Source organism: Musca domestica, unplaced genomic scaffold (genome assembly GCF_030504385.1).
Source record: "Musca domestica strain aabys unplaced genomic scaffold, Musca_domestica.polishedcontigs.V.1.1 84, whole genome shotgun sequence".
NCBI lineage: Eukaryota > Metazoa > Arthropoda > Insecta > Diptera > Muscidae > Musca > Musca domestica.
The window spans coordinates 897,904-915,914 of NW_026712417.1; the positions used below are offsets into that span (position 1 = coordinate 897,904).

General features: G+C 34.9%; 2 protein-coding genes across 3 annotated transcripts in view; one reads left to right on the forward strand and one right to left on the reverse strand.

The window, feature by feature from the left end:
* Window positions 1-18,011, reverse strand: part of LOC101901776 (serine-rich adhesin for platelets) — a 446,297-nt gene that overhangs the window by 115,042 nt on the left and 313,244 nt on the right. The gene's annotated exons all lie outside the window — the stretch shown is intronic.
* LOC131806709 (uncharacterized) lies at window positions 9,648-17,364 on the forward strand (the record flags this gene model as incomplete). Its single annotated transcript, XM_059131318.1, has 2 exons — window positions 9,648-9,669; window positions 17,074-17,364. Coding segments are annotated over 2 exons (288 nt in total), but the record flags the coding sequence as incomplete, so codon positions are not given.

Genomic DNA, 18,011 nt, shown 5'->3' on the forward strand with positions numbered 1-18,011 from the left:
AGAAAATGATGAAAATCCTTGTTTTTAAGAAAAGTTTATTTTTTATTCCAAAATTCCTAAAAAAATATTTCTCTCGAGAATTCATGAAACGCGGAAAAACGATTCCTAGGAAGAGGCATTTTTTTAATTCTTAGCAAGAATGTCCTCTGAAAAATATTTATAAAAATTCTTTTTTATTAAAAAAAGTATTTGATTTATAATTGAAACAAATTTCCATTAAATTAGTAATGTCAATTGTAAAATTTTTCCAATAAGCAAATGTAAAAATGTCCTTCTTTCCCAATGTTGTACCTGTGGATGAATACCCGATGCGTAATCTAATTGCCCGTCCTTACAACACATGCGTGAATGTGTGTGTGTTACTGTTCATTAATACATTTATTGTTCACCTTTGTGTTGTGGCCACAGCACAATTAACCAGGTGTGTGACAATTTCGGTTATGACCTTAAACTGTTTTAAAGTGTTTTTTTTTTTTTGACAGATGTTACACTTTTTTAGCTCTTCTTTGTGTGGTTATTACAAATCAGAGTTTGTGTTTTTACATACGCTCGTAAAAATGTTAGCTAATAAAAAATTTCCCTAATTTAAGTTTTTGTGCACATTGCAGAAATGTGTTGGGATTTTTGGAAAAAAGTGGATGGAAATGGTAAAAAATTCCAATTGTTATTTAAGTTTAGGTAAACGAACACAGTGTTTTATTTGTTGGGTTATCGTTTCAAAGTAATAAAGTAACATGATCATGGTTTCGGAAAGGGCCACCAATGATTATCAGATTACATAGCATAATGATATAAAGTTAGCCATATCTGACCTGTTATCACTTTATATATTTTCATTTTATAACGATCAGTTTAATATCAATCAATATCAAAGATTCAAAATTTTTATTCGTCATTTTTATACCCTTCACAACAAGGTGGTAAGGGTATTATGTCTTTGTGCATTTGTTTGTAACAGGCAAAGGGAAACGAGATAGACCCATAGTTCCTTTTGATGATCTGCATAGAATCACATTATGAGTCGATTTATGCATGTCCGTCCGTCCGTCTGTCCGTCTGACCATGTATTTTTGTAAACAAAGTACAGTTCGTATTTATTGCCCTATTCTGATGAAATTTTGCACAAATCATTTGTTTGGCTCAAGGACGAACCCTATTGAAATTGGAGATAATCGGTCAAAATTTAGATATAGCTCCCATATATATCTTCGTCCGATTTGCCCTTTATTGTGCACCAAACGTGTAATATCAGTCCGAATAGTATGGAATTTTGCACGTACGATCAGATTGGACCTGAAAATAAGTATGCCAAATTTGATCGAAAACGGTTCAGATATAGCTATAGCTTCCATATATATTGTTCATCCGATTTGTTATTTTTGTCCTCCGCAGCCGTAATATGCACTCTGTAACAACAATATTTGGGGAAATGTATCAAATACAGCTCAGAAATACCTTTGCTAAATTTAATCGAGATCGGTTCAGATTTGGATATAGCTCCCATATATAACTTCGTCCGATTTACCTTTGATTGTGCACCAAACGTCTAATATTTATCCAAATTGGATGAAATTTGGCACTTACGACAGAATTGAGTCGAGAAGCTAGTATGTCAAATTTGGTGAAGATCGATTCAGATATAGATATAGCTCCCACATATACTGTTCATCCGATTTGTCACATTTGTTACCCACAGCCGCAATATGCGCTCCGTAACAACGATATTCAGGGAAATATATCAAATACAGCTCAGAAATATCTTTGCCAAATTTTATCGAGATCGGTTCCGATTTGGATATAGCTCCCATATATATTTTTATCCGATTTCAAATTAATTGTGCACCAAATGGGCAATACAAGTCCGAATTCAAAAGATACAAATGCTTCGGCATATTTAGTCCTTTGAACTTTAAATTATAATTGTAATCATAGCGTGTATGATTGAATTTTTCCATAAAAACTTTTAATTGTTATGCGCTGCTCTGCTAAATTAGCAAAGTGGGGTAGAGTATCATAAAGTCGGCCCCGCCCGACTTTAAGACTTTCTTTACTGTTTTTTTTTTTTTTTTCAAATTAAGAAAATGTTTTTGATTGACTTTTTCCCATGGAGACAAAGTACTGAAATCTTCTATACGTTTTTTGTTGCCCATTCGATTTGTTAGGGGTCTACCATTATAAGGGAGCTATTCCATAACCTTTATTGAGAATTTGTTGTCATGTTGTTATTTCTTTGTGCATTTGTTTATAATATGGAGAAGGAAGCGAGATAGACCCATTGTTACTTTTGATTATCTTCATAGAATCACTTTTTGATTCGACTTATGCATATCAGTCCGTCCGTCCATCTGTAAGTCCCCTCACATTCGTAATATGCATTCGACAACAATGATATTTGGTACCAGATATCAGATACAGCCCAAAAATATCTCTGTCAAATTTCATTGAGACCGGATCTGATTTTGAATAGCTTCCATATATATCTTCAACCGGTTTCGGGTTGATTGTGCACCAAATGTCCAATATCAGTCTAAATGACCTGAATTAGAGCTCGGAAATACCTTTGACAAATTTCATCGAGATCGACTATAGCTCCAATATATATTCTTAATCCGATTTCTGGTCTATTTTGCAAATAATGGCTAATATCAGCACAAATGGAATGCATTTCGGGACGTATGTTTCCATTTTGTGAAACTCGGCTCCAGTATACTTTTTTTTAAATATAATCCTTCTCGAAGTGATATCATGCACTATATAGCAATGTTATTTGTGAAAATTGATTCAGAAGTGGATATGCCCTAGTTCCCTCTGAAACCAAACTATTACGGCTCTAAAGCATAAAGATAAGTAGCATGATATACTTCATATACTTTGCTACGGGAGCTCTACTAAGTATGCATAGTGGTGTAGGGTATCATATAGTCCTTCCCACCCGACTTTAATAACTCACATTTAAAGACTAAACCACCATAATGCCGCCAAGACTGAGAATCGACGCCCAGACGAATCGACTGAAGTTCGAATCTTAAAATTTTGGACATTTGGATTTTTGAAAATCGTACTAAAAGGGTACGAAAAGTACTAAAATGTACTAACACTTGAATAATTGTGCTAGAATTCTGAAATTTGGTGCCATCTGGTATCATGTGAATATACAGAGCTAAAAACTTGAATTTTGGTATCAAGGTTGGAAAGTGTTTGGAGTGTGAGTCGGCTTTAAGGCACTTGGATTTAATAGTTATAATTATGGGTTCGTAATTCGATTTAAAAATTTGATTTTCACTTCGTAGATTGCTTATTTTGGGACACCCTATTCTTTTTCTTATATTGGAGTGAGTAAAATACAGGGTGAGATGCAAAAACTGCAACCAACTTCTGACTGCTGTCATTTCATTTTTAAGCCGACAGCTGTTAAAATTATTCCAGTGCGTACCGACGTCAAGAAAGTGGACATATCGGCTCGTGAGCTGAACATGTCGCAGTATTCCATATGGCAAATATTGAAAAATGAGCTCGGGGTAAAGCCATTGAAACTGCGAAAAATTCAAAAACTTATACTCCAACAGAAAGAAAATAGACTCAAAAGAGCTAAATAGTTGCTTCGCATGGCCGAAAGTGGTGAACTGCTGAATTTTGTTTTCTCCGATTAGAAAACATTCGTTGTCCAGCAGTTTGTAAACAAACAAAATAATCGTATTTTCTTGTGAAAGAGGTCAGCCAAAACTGTGCACCTTTGGTTGGCCACAAGAACTCAAGCGCCGGCCACTGTGATGGTGTGGGCCGCCATAACAGCCGATAGTCGCTCCCCGCTCATATTAATCGACCGTGGCATCAGAAAAATGCTGAATATTATCGCGAAAATATTCTGGATGGTCCTTGCACATTCCAACAGGACTTAGCACGCGCCACTCAGGAATGGTTACAAAATGAGATTCCTCGCTTCATTTCCAGCGAACAATGGCCACCAAAATCTCCGGATACCAATCCGTTGGACTATTGTGTCTGGAGTATTTTGGAAAGCAAGGTTGGCACTAAAAAATACCAAAGTGTCGATCACCTCAAGCAAGCGCTTCGACGGAATGGGCCAAAATACCTCAGAGCAACATTCGGCCAGCGTGTGACGGTTTCATTGGCCGTTTGAAGGCCATAATTCGTGCCAAAGGAGACCAATTCGAACAAATCTAAACTTATTCTAAAATTTGATGCTATTTCCGACATTTTTTGCTTCCATTCAATAAAATTTAAAAAAATGTAGAAATTATGGCGTTTGACTTTGTTGCAGTTTTTTTATCTCACTCTGTATAAAACAAGTAGAAAAGCTGTGAGGCCTGCCCGAATACCCTCCACCATTTGGAACGAATGTGGCAATTTTCAAAAAAAAAAAATCGGTGAATAATGTAGCTAAAGTCGTCAAAATACCGAATATAGGGAGGTACCGTTATATGGGAACTATACCAAGACATGGACCTGAACAGACAATTTTCTGTCATAGGCTGTAGTATCCATTACGAACTTTAAATATTAAATTTGAAAAAAAAAAATACGTCAACATACCGAATATGGGGGCTATACGAAAAGGTGGACCGACATGGCCCATTTACGAACTTAAACTGTCGAAACTATGCATGTATTTAAAACTTTAGCCTTCTATCTCAATTCGTTCGAAAGATTACAACAGGCAGTCGGAGAGACAGACAGACGGTAATTACTAGATCGTCTTAGAATTTTACGCTGACCCAGAAAATATATACTTTGTAGAGTCTATTCTGAATGATTCGAGGAGTTACAAACGGAATGACAAAGCCAATATATTCTCTATACTATGGCGGAGGGTATCAAAACACACTTTAATTGATGCCAACAATGGGATGAGCGCATTGCACTGACAACATAGAGTTATATCAAAAGGAAGAGAATTTTGTTCATAGGTAAAATTCGAATTTGACTTTTTTCTAAATTAGTGGGAAGTTTGGCGACTCAATCTTTAATCAAGAATTTTCCAATTTCCTTTGGTAATATGATTTGAATTACTTAAATCCAATTAGCCATCGAGTTTTAACTCACAGACTATGATTTTCCAATAGCATCGTTCTACCTTGTATAGTTTTTACAAGGATTTTTAATCGGTACAAAAACATTGTGATGTAGCAAAAATTTAATCTCAGACATAAGTACCCCTTACCGATACCAGTTCACCAAACATTTGTCTATAAGAATGTTTTTCCTAATGAGAATTTAATTGTTTTGTAAAAACCATGTTTATTATGGCTTTTAATCTGTTTGTTTGTTTGTCACATGAGCATGTACAAACAAAAAAATATGAAAACATTTTCAAATAAAGGATAAGTTGTGGCCACAGGCAAAAAAACCTTTGCTCTTATTTGCAAATATACAAGGGTTAGCAATTCCTTAATCGGGGATTAAGAATGAACTTTTATTGCTCAAAAGAGGTGAACCAAAGAAAAACGTTGTCAACCCACAATAAAAAAGGCACAGGCGGATTAAGAATGAATGGCCTTTAATAAATGGTCATCCACAACAGGTAACAAGCAGGTACATGGTATCCGCTATATAAACCCTCTCACCTGGGCGAAAACAGCATCATTCTCGTTTGAGACATCGAAACAACAAAGACAACATTTTAAGCAGCATATTTTATAAATTCACACACACCCCAAAATGGAAAGCAAATCAATGACATCACTAACCTATGCCCTCTTCAAATATCGCCAACAATTGCGTCAGGGTTCTGCCAAACATGCCGCTGTCATGCGTTTGAACTGTGCCAAACTAACGCTAACCGATGAATTGATTAAGAAAACGACACGCAATGCAGACAAGTGTACGCTTGAAGAAATGCTGGCTGTCAACAGGGAAATTCACTTCGTCCACAAATTGAAACAACAAATCAAGCAAATGCATCGCTCAAAGACAACGAAATCGAAAAAGACCCAACAGCAAATGCAACTAATCAGGTCACTGGCCAAGAATCGAACATCTCTAACACTGAAAATCTGGAATACTCTGGTGCTGTGTCTCAAGAAGACCGGGTTCTTGTGAAGCAGCAGCTGCTGCAAATGTCACGAAAATCCAATCAAAAGAAAAGGGTAAATTTCGATATGAATGAAAGAGAGAGAGAGTTTGAATTCGATTTCTTGATTTGTTGTATTCAATAAATTTTTGGTTAATGTATCTAAATATTGCCATGAAATGGAAAGTGTTCGGAGAGAAATATGATAGCCAGTGATGATTGACACTGAATGTTTGAAGTTAGGTGTAGTTTGCCGAGAAGGTATTTCGATTCATTGTTTGGACGATGAATGAACGTGAAGTGTTCTAATAAAGAAGTAATGTAAGACTCTTAAAATGTTGTCTTTGAAATCATATTTGTGGTAATTAATATGTGGTAAGTTGTCACAGCGAATGTATAGTCAGCGGGACTGACTATTAAATGCGACAGAGAGTAAATGAAAACTAGGGACTTTTTCAAGAGCTATTCAAAAGCAACCAATAGCAATTGCAATTTACAAATTATCCTAATTAAACCCGAAACGCTTAAACTCTGTGAGCGATAGGTATATCAAATTTATTGTATTTGAATTCGGTTGGATATGCCGAAATTCAGTCCATTTAGGCTGATATTAGCCACTTGGTGCACAAGTAACCCAAAATCGGTTGAGGATGTTTATGGGAGCTATATCCAAATCTGAACGGATCTTGACAAAATTTAATACACTTATTTCAGAGCTGTATTTGATATCTGGTACTAAAGATCATTGTAGTGGAATGCATATTACGTGTGAGGGACCTTAAACCCCAAATCGGATAAAACATATACGTGGGAGCTACAGCTTTATCTCAATCAATTTACACCTAATTTGGAATACTGGTTCTGTTATGAATTCAGTCGTAAATGCCAAAATCAGTCCATTTGGGATGATATTAGCAAATTGGTGGACAATAAACCTGATATCGGATAAATATATATGGGAGCTTTATCCTAATTTGAACCGATATCGATAAAATTTGAAAGAGGTATTTTCGAGCATGTGAAGGACTTAAAACCCCAAATCGGATGAAACATGGGAGCTATAGCTTTATCTTAAACGATTTTCTCCAAATTTGGTTAACTTGCTGCTAGACTGAATTCGGTGGGATGTACCGGAATACAGGTCATATGGACTTATATTGGATATTTGGTGCACAATTAATCTTAAATAGGTTAAAGATATATGGAGCTATATCTAAGTCTGATCCGATTCTCACCAATTTTAATATGGTTCGTCCTGAGGCCAAAAAATATTGTTTGCAAAATTTCATCTCAATCGGATAATAAATGCGACCAGTATATACCCTCAATAACAATCCAAAATATCCACTTAGAAGTAAGTCTTTTTATTTTTGCCATTTGGGCGACATTTTTTGAGAATTCTATCCGATTTTGATTTGGCCCATTTGTATACCCTGTACCATAGTATGGAGGGTATATTAAGTTTGTCATTCCGTTTGTAACATCTCGAAGTATACATTTTAGACCCCACAAAGTAGATATATTCTTGATCAGCATAAAATTCTATGTCGATTTAACGATGTCCGTCCGTCTGTGGAAATCACTCTCGCTTCAGAACGAAATGAAGTGGGTTGATAAAATTTTACTCAAATGTATATTATGTCTGCAGGATTTTTGGTATTGAAAATGAGCCATGTAGGTCCACGTTTTGGTATAGCCCTCATATAATGGTACCTTCATAGTTTCGGTATTTTGGTGATTTTAGCGACATTATTCACCGAACAGAAAATTGTCTGTGCAGGTCCACGTCTTCGTATAGGCGTCAAATAATGGTACCTCCAGATTTGGTATTTTGATGATTTAAGCGACATTATTCACCGGAATTATTTCAAATGGATACTTCAGCCTATGACAGAAAATTGTCTGTGTAGGTCCACGTCTTCGTATAGTCCTCTTTTAATGGTACATCCCGATATTTGGCATTTTGAAGAATTTAGCTACATTATTCACCGATTTTTTTAAAATTTCGCATTTGAATATTGTAATGGCTTATGACAACATTTGCCTATGCAGGTCCAAATCGTCGTATAACCCTAATATAAGTGATAATTGGGTATTTTTAAGATTTTAACAGAATTTTTTACTGATTTAATTTTTTTTGAAATAGCTAAATTCGTTTCAAATGGTGGAGGGTATTTAAAGTTCGGCCCGGCCGAACTTACAGCTTTTTTACTTGTTAAGATTATTTTTTTTGGAAAATTTTCAAATTCGTTCCAAATGGTACAGGGTATTCAAAGTTCGGCCCGGTCGAATTTACTGATTTTTAACCGTATTTTGTTCAGATTTGATTTAGAATATTTTTCTTTGAATACTTCCCTCAAAAATGAAGTTTAGTGGGAGATTTTAAGTCTGTTTTCAAACATTTAAAATAAACGGTTAAAAAATGATATGTGAAATATATAAATTTCCAAACGTATAAATTATCCAATTTCCATGAGAAATACAGGGTGAGATAACAAAAATTGCAAGAAAGCCAAATGGCATAATTTTTACATTTTTGTTTTTTAAATTTCATCGAATGAAAGCTAAAAATGTAGCATCGAATTTTAGAATAAGTTTAGATTTGTTCGAATTCGTCATATTTGGACGAATTATGGCCTTCAAATGACCAATGAAACCGTCACACGCTGCCCGAATGTTGCTCTGCGGTATTTTGACCCATTCCCGGCGAAGCGCTTGCTTGAGGTTATCGACACTTTGGTATTTTTTAGTTCCAAGCTTGCTTTTAAAAAAAATTCAAGACACAATTGTCCAAAGGATCGGTATCCGGAGATTTTGGTGGCCATTGTGCGCTGGAAATGAAGCGAGGAACCTAATTTTGTAACCTTTCCTGGGTGGCGCGTGCTGAGTCCTGTTGGAATGTCCAAGGTCTGCGGCCAAAATGTTTGGCTTAATACACCCTCCACAATATTTTCGCGATAATATTTCGCGATAATATTCATTTATTCTGATGCCACGGTCGATTAAAAGGAGTGGAGAGCAACCATCGGCTGTTATGGCGTCCCATATAATCACCATGGTCGGCGCTTGGATTCTGGTGGCCAACCGAAGGTGAACATTTTCAGCTGACCTCATTGGCAAGTAAACACCATCATTTTGTTTGTTTACAAACTGCTGGACAACGAACGTTTTCTCATAGTAGAAAACAAAATTCGGCAGTTCAGCACTTTCGGCCAAGCGAGGCAACTCGTTTTTCAATATTTGCCGAATGGAATATAGCGATATCTTCAGCTCACGAGCCATTTTTCGGCCACTGCGACTTGGCTTTCGATCAAGTCGCTTCTTTACTTTTCGAACCATTTCTGCCGATGTTGCTCTTTTCTTCCGTCCACTTCCATGACGTCGGGCTACGCTACCAATCACGGTAACGAGCGATGGTACGAGACACAAAAGGTGTATTCACATTTAAATGCTCTAATTGGCTTTAACGATAGCCACTTGTGGTTTTCCAGCCAAATATAAAGAAATCACACTATCACGCTTGAATTCCATCACGAATAAGTTTTTTTCTGGAAAATTCTCACAAAAGTGCTTTTGTACGCTTGTAAACAATATAATGAGCTGTCACTGGAATAATGTTAACAGCTGTCGGAGTCGGGGTGGCTTAGAAATGACAGCAGTGTGAAGTTGGTTGCAGTTTTTTCATATGGAAACTCTATCTTAATTTGGACCATTTTTTGTGCCAACCCTGCTTTCCAAAATACTCCAGACACAATAGTCCAACGGATTGGTATCCGGAGATTTTGGTGGCCAAATTAGGCAGATATCAAACAAATATCATTGTTGTAGAGTGCATACTACGAATGTTAGGGTCTTAAACACGAAATCGGTAAAAAAAAAACATAGGATTGGTAGATATAGCTATAACTGAACTGATTTTCATCAAATTTGAGGAACTTGCTTTTAGGCCGGAGGTGCCGAAATATGTGAACGAATATATACATATGGCGCACCACTAAAATTTGTCCTCAATAAAAGAAGGTTGATAAGGAAGGATAACTCCTTCCTGTACAGAAAACTTTAATGTTTGCTGGAGTAGAAGATCGGTAAATCTTCTTCAATTGAATATTAAGTATCTTCCCTACTTAAAACTAGTAAAATTCTGCAATATGGCGCAGTGTGCAGTAGTATTTCTCCTTAATTTGAAATCGTCCCTCCTAACAACTTCCAATGGCGTTGTGACCGACGCCTTCTGCCGATCCTTACAGGAGAATCGAACTTAGGCACATTAAAATATTTTTTTTTTCATCTTTGGAGTCCAATTGACTACAACTCATGCTTTGCTTAATTAACACACATTAACACCAAAATTTATTTTTTTTTGGATTTTTATTTACGATTATTAATTATTACTTTTAATAATGTATTATATAATTTTACCATACTTTATTCAAAATACCCTTCAATGGGTTTTTCTTTTGACTTTAAATTCTTATTTTTTTAAAGAATATTTGTTACAGCACCGTAATTGGGTGTTATGACATCCTTTTTTTCTTTTTCAGTATTTTTCATTAAGAAATGTAAATACTTGAATCCATAATTTTTCATTACAGCCATCGAGTTCTCAGGTCATATAACTTTTTAGTTTGGCCATTTGCATTCCAACGATCCTTTGAAATTAGCACTCACCATTCATCGTAGTGCTCGTCAGTTCATTAATTGATTTTCCAGATTAACGCTTAATCCTTGTTCAGTGTCGGCAACTCACAATTCAGTACTTGGTGTATTGGGATTTACATTGCGCATGCCCAGCTTTTCCAGTTGGCGTATGCGTTGCATTTGATACTTAAGCTTCTTCTTGAAGAGCAATTCCCGATTGATTACACGCAAATCTTCGGTGCTACATTTTTCCAAATTGCGTACACTTTTCGAGATCAATTTATCGGTGAGAGAGATTTTGGTGCGATGCAAACGTTTGAAACTGGCCTTGGTGCGTTTCAATTCCTCACGGTACAAAAACAAGGTATAGCTGATGGATGGTTGGGCGTTGGTATTCATTTTGTTGTCAATTTTTCAACTTTGCTTTGCTTTGATGTTCTCTTTAGATTGTCTCAAATGAGAATGTTGTCAATTGCTCAAATTCCAATGGAATATATACTCATAGCTAGGTAGAAGATGTTCTCTGTTCAGTTACCTGCCAGGTAGAGCATAATGTGCCACAAGTAGGCCACATACAAAATGGGTGTGTGTTTGTGTGCAGTTTTAACGTATACCATTCCACAGCACAAACAAAGGATAATCCGCCACGGCTTAGTATTAAGTTAATCCACCAAAATGTTTACACCTTAGTCAGGATAGGTTATCTTGTTTTGTGCGTTATGCACACACACACAGAGTCACAATGTGTGCATGATTAGGACTGCTCGCTGGTAAATATTTACATTAGGTGAGCAAACTAGCCACATTGTGGTTTTTACCAAGCGGATTACGCGGCTTCTTAGAAATATTTTAATTTGGTGAGAATTGAAGTCATTTCAAGAACAATCAAATGTGGGACAATATATCATTGAAAAATAAAATTGCAACTAAAGGGAAATTATCTATGTGGAGCGAATTTATCTGGCCTGCTATAATCGTTGAGGAACTTAGGATTTGATTCGAAAGAAAACGGAATATTATTTTTAGGCCAATTGGAAAGTGCAAATCTAGGTTTGGTATTAATTAATTCCTGTTGGATTAATGGCCTGGTTTTCTATGTCTAAAGAAAATGAATGCGACAAAATAAAGTCTATGTGAGCTTTCTTAAAATTTTTATAACCTACACCACAAGGTGGTCAGGGTATTATCTGTTTGTGCATTTGTTTGTAACAGGCAAAAGGAAACGAGATAGACCCATAGTTCCTTTTGATGATCTGCATAGAATCACATTCTGAGTCGATTTATGCATGTCCGCTCGTCCGTCCGTCTGTCCATGTATTTTTGTGAACAAAGTACAGTTCGCATTTATTACCCGATCCAGCTGAAATTTTGCACAAATCATTTGTTTGGCCCAAGGACGAACCCTATTGAAATTGGAGATAATCGGTAAAAATTTAGATATAGCTCCCATATATATTTTCGTCCGATATGCCTTTTATTGTGCACCAAATGTAATATCACCCCGAATAGTATGGAATTTTGGACATACAACCAATTAGGCCAAATTTGATCGAAATCGGTTCAAATATAGCTATAGCTCCAATATATATTGTCCATCCGATTTGTTATTTCAGTCCTCCGCAGCCGTAATACGCACTCTGCAACAACAATATTCGGGGAAATATATCAAATTCAGCTCAGAAATACCTTTGCTAAATTTTATCGATATCAGTTCAGATTTGAATATATCTCCCATACATAACTTCATCCGATTTTTTTTTGATTGTGCACCAAACGTCTAATTTTTGCCCAAATGGGATAAAATTCGGCACTTACGAACGAATTGAGTCTAGAAGCTAGTATATCAAATTTGGTGAAGATCGGTTCAGATCCGATTTGTTATATTTGTTACCCACAGCCGTAATATGCACTCCGTAACAACGATATTCAGGGAAATATATGAAATACAGCTCAGAAATATCTTTGCCAAATTTTACCAAGATCGGTTCAGATTTGGATATAGCTCCCATATATATATCAAATAAGCAATACAAGTCCGAATTTAAAAGATACAAATGCTTCGGCATATTTTGTCTTTTGAACTTTAAATTATAATTATAATCATAGCGTGTATGATTGAATTCTCCCATAAAAAAAAAAAAAAACTTTTTATTGTTATGTGGAGCTCTACTAAATTAGCAAAGTGGTGTAGGGTATCATAAAATCGGCCCCGTCCGACTTTAAGACTTACTTTACTTGTTTTTAATTGTATTTAAATATAAATATTTTTTAAATATTAAAAAAATAACTGAATTAATTGCTATTGAATCGGTTTGCAATACTTAACTTATATTCCATGTTTATACCCTACGCCACATATGGGTAAGGGTATTATGTCTTTGTGCATTTGATATATTTGAGAATCTTGAGTCAGTCCGCCTGTCCATGTACTTTTGTGAACAACAAGCAGGTCGCATTTATCATCCGATTGAGATGAAAACAAAAAAAAAAAATCAAAACAACATTTGTTTGGCCCAGGGACGAACCCTATTGAAATTGGTAAGAATCGGATCGATTTTAGATATAGCTCTCATATATGTCAATTGTGTACCAAATGGCCAATATTAGTTCAAAGCACCTGAATTTTGACACATGCGACCGAATTCAGTCTAGAAGCAAATACATCAAATATGGTGAAAATCGGTTCAGATATAGCTATAGTCCCTCACATTCGTAATATGTACTCCACAAAAATGATGTTTGGTATCAGATATCAGACACAGCCCAGAAATATCTCTGCCAAATTGTTTTCAGATCGGTTCAGATTTGGACATAACTCCCATATTTATCTTCAATAGATTTCAGGTTAATTGTGCACAAAATGCCCAATAGCAGTCCATATGATCTGAATTTTGGAACATCCGACCGATTTCAGTTTAGCAGCAAGTACATCAAATTTGCTGAAAATCGGTTCAGATACAGGTAGAACTCCCATATAATGTTTTTCATCCGGTTTGGGGTTTTAAGCCCCTCACATGCGTAATATACACTCCACAACAATAATATGTGGTATCAGATACAGATCAGAAATAAGTGTTGTAAATTTTGTCAAGACCGGTTCAGATTTGGATATGGGTCCCATATATATATATATATATATATATATATATATATATATATATATATATATATATATATATATAATATATATATATATATATATATATATATATATATATATATATATATATATATATATATATATATATATATATATATATATATATATATATATATATATATATATATATATATAATATATATATATATATATATATATATATATATATTTATCCGATTTCAGGTTTTTTGTTCACCAAATGCCTAGTATTAGACTGAATGGACTGAATTTTGAAACTTCCGACGCAAGAACTTCTAAAGCAAGTGCTTTGGTGAAAATCGGTTCAGATATAGCTATATCTACCATATATATAATTCATCCGACTTCAATGATATTTGGTACCAGATATCTTATAGAACTCGGAAATATTTTTGCAAAATTTTATCGAGAACAACATAGATTTGGATAAAGCTCCTATATTAGGCCCTAAACCGATTTCAGGTTTATTGTAAAAATAATGGTTTATATCAACCCAAATGGAATGAATTTCTGCACTTACGTTTCCATTTCGATATATTTTTGTTAATATAATCCTCATCGAAGTGATATCATAAGCACAAAAATGAGCCCATCAAATTTGGTGAAAATCGATACAGAATTGGATATGCCTTCCATTTATTAGTGCCAAACTGCTCTAAAGCTAAAGGTTGATAGGTGGTATGATCTATGTACTTCAAAAAATTCCCAATATGAATTATTGTGTTACGGAAGCTTTATTAAATATTCATAGCCCCGCCCGACTTTTGACTTTTCCTTACTGGTTTTCACTTGTAATATATACCAAACTTACATGATAATTAAAATTAAGTCCAGAACTCCAATCACGAATGTAAACATTTTATTTTACTGACCTGAAAGAAAAAAAAAAAAAAAAAAATTGTGTAAAAAAAAAGTATGATTGTGTAAATAATGCAATAATAATACATAGTTGAAGATAATTCCAAGTGGATTTGATAGTATTTGGTTTGTAAATCAAAATCCAGAAAAGAGTTTTCTTATCTCTTAGGCCAAACTTGTTTAAGGCTTTTAGGCAGCCTTGACCATATACAAAAGGGAGCAAATATTTTTTGTGAGAATTTTCCAGAAAAAAAGTAATGGAATTCAAGCGTGATAGTGAGATTTCTTTATATTTGGCTGGAAAACAACAAGTGGCTATCGTTAGAGCACTCCAAAATTTAAATGTGATGTATTATCACGAAAATATTCTGGAGAGCCTGGAGCCTTGGTCACGCAAACATTTTGGCCGCAGACCAAACATTTTGGTCAGCACCATCGCACTCAGCATGTGCCACCCAAGAATGGTTCCAAAATGAGATTCCTCGCTTCATTTTCAGCGCACAATGGCCTTCAAAATCTCCGGATACCAATTCGTTGGACTATTGTGTCTGGAGTATTTTGGAAAGAGAAACGGTAATCCGATTTTGCTCCAACTTTGCAAATCTTAATATTTGCGTCAGTGCTAGGTCAAGTGTGAAAATGGACAATATTGGTCCACTCCCTCAAGTACCTCCCCCACAAATGGTCAAAATTTTGAATAATTACATCTCTTATAAAATGTGATATAAGAGTCCGATTGTTTTCAAATTTCACACATGCCAATATTTATGTTAACCCAAGGTCTGGTGTTAAGATGGAATATATCGGTGCACTCCTTCTGGTACCTCCCCCACAAAGGGTCAATATTTTCAATAATTAAAACTCTCCTACAATTGATGTAAGAGTCCGATTGTCTTCAAATTTCACACATCCCAATATTTAATGTAACCCAAGGTCTGGTGTTAAGATGGAATATATCGGTCCACTCCTTCTGGTACCTCCCCCACAAAGGATCAAAATTTTGAGTATCCACGAAGCTCATAAAACGCAAAATTAACATCCGATTCTAATCAGACTTGGAGCTTCTCAATATTTTCATCAACACAAGATCTGCCAACTTATAATTGTCGTAACTTGCAAAACAATTCGGTGATTCTTAACAACTTGTTATATATAAATATTTCTCTTAACCAGTATTCTGATATGAATATGTAATTTGCCGGAATTTATGATTTCGCATAAAATTTGATACGAATGTTCAATTTCCTTCAAATTTTTGCACAAACCAATATATTTTATCTGTATTAGATGAAGTATGAAAATGGAATACTTCGGTCCGCTATATCTGTTACCTGACGCATATTTCCGAAAATGTGCACCTATCTCATATAAAGTACAAGAAGTAGCCGATATAGTCCAAATCTGTCACGTTCATAACTCAAGGCTGGGGTATACATCTGTCGGCAAAACCGACTGATACTATTTTACTTGTTTTGTTTTCATTCAATATAATTCTAAAAAAAAAAATTAAAAATTATGGCGCTTGACTTTGCAGGAGTTTGTTTGTTTTATCTCACCCTGTAGGTGTATGCTTTGGACGGACGCTTTTTTAGTGTTTAAAGCAGCGGTTTACCCGTTCTTACTCCAAATACCGAATTCTTATCGTTTTCTAATTTTTAGCGTTTTTGCACGTTTTACTGACATTTATAGAGCGTAATTATTCTAAATCGAATTAAAACATCGCAGAAAGTCCAAACCTAATGTTTAAGGATTAATAAACATTTGAGTACTTTTTAACTTTACAACTGCAAACCGTTAAAAATCATTTAATTCGTAACACCCTTGACTCTATAAAGATGAGAATATGTGTATTTCTGAATCCCACATAAAATTCTGACCTTCAAAAATACCAACGAAGATTAAAGTCTAATAAAACAAACATATTGTGCCATATGAGAAGTAAATTTTTTGCAAATCTTTTCAAAGGACTTTTAGACGGGATTAAAAAAATTATTCTTTTCTTTATATGGCGCATAATTTTTTACCTATATCATGTTTTTTTGTGTCATAGACATACAATATTTAGATCAGGTATATGTCATATGATCATGCAAAACATGTATGGTCGTGAAAATTAGAACAAGTATTGCAACAGGTAAATTTATGGAAGCGTATTAACCTTATTTAAGAATGGATTAAGAAAAAATTAACTTTTATGACTAGCAATAAAAATTAAACAATGCAAAATAGAACATGCTACATTTTTGCCCACAGGTATGTCGATTATGTATTTGTGTAATGGGTAACTTACAAATATTTAAACACAGTGGCGGTCAGAAGTTAGATATCACTTCAGTTTGAGCTATCATTAAGACAACATTTCTCTCTATTTTTTTGTATTCAACCATTATGGAATTCAAAACAAAAGCGTCTCTTAGTTATGTTCTCTTCCAGTATCGTGAGCAATTGCGCCAACGTGTCAAGCAAGAGGTCTGTTTGAACCGCACAAAGCTAAAGCTAACCGATAAGTTGATAAAGAAAACTGCTCCACACATCGAAAGTTGTTCAATGGACGATGTAAGGGCCGTCAATCGTGGACTTATGTTGCGAAAAAAGCTAAAGGAACAAATCAAGGAGCGTAAATCTTCAACGGATAAGGGCAGTCTAACGATTAAAATGGATTCAAGTGCATAAACTGCAATGGAACAATACTTTCTGAAAAAGAGAGAGAGAGAGAGAGAGAGAGGAAATTTACCATGTGTGCCTTTAAAAGTTTGGAAAACTTTCCCGCATATGTATGACCAATTTGCTTTATATACTTTGGCTTTTTTAAAGATGTTGAAAATTATATTTTTAGTTCATGAATGAGTAATAGCGAGTATTTAAACATAGTTTTTTGAATTGTTTGATAGTGTTATATATAATAAAAACTAGATTCAATAAAAATGCGTATTCTTATAAAATATGTTTATTCATGAATTTTTGCCTGATGATAATAATTGTTTTGCTATTCAATGTACAATTCAATCACATCCACCTAAATATAATTCATTTGTGAAACATTTAAAGTGCCACGCGTGCGTCTGGCAGGGACTCTGTCCATCGGAAAACCAATCTTACATTTAAAACAAGTTAAAAGCAGTAAGTTCGGCCGGGCCGAACTTTGGATACTCTCCACCATTTGCAACGAATTTGGAAATTTTCAAGAAAAAAGAAGTCCTTAAAAAATTCTGTTAAAATTTTAAAAATTCGGAATATAGCCGTTATATTGGGATCTATGCGACGTGGAGTTAAATAGGCGTTGTTTGTTATAAGCCACTACCATATTCAAATTTGAAAACTTGAAATAAACGGTGAATAATGTAG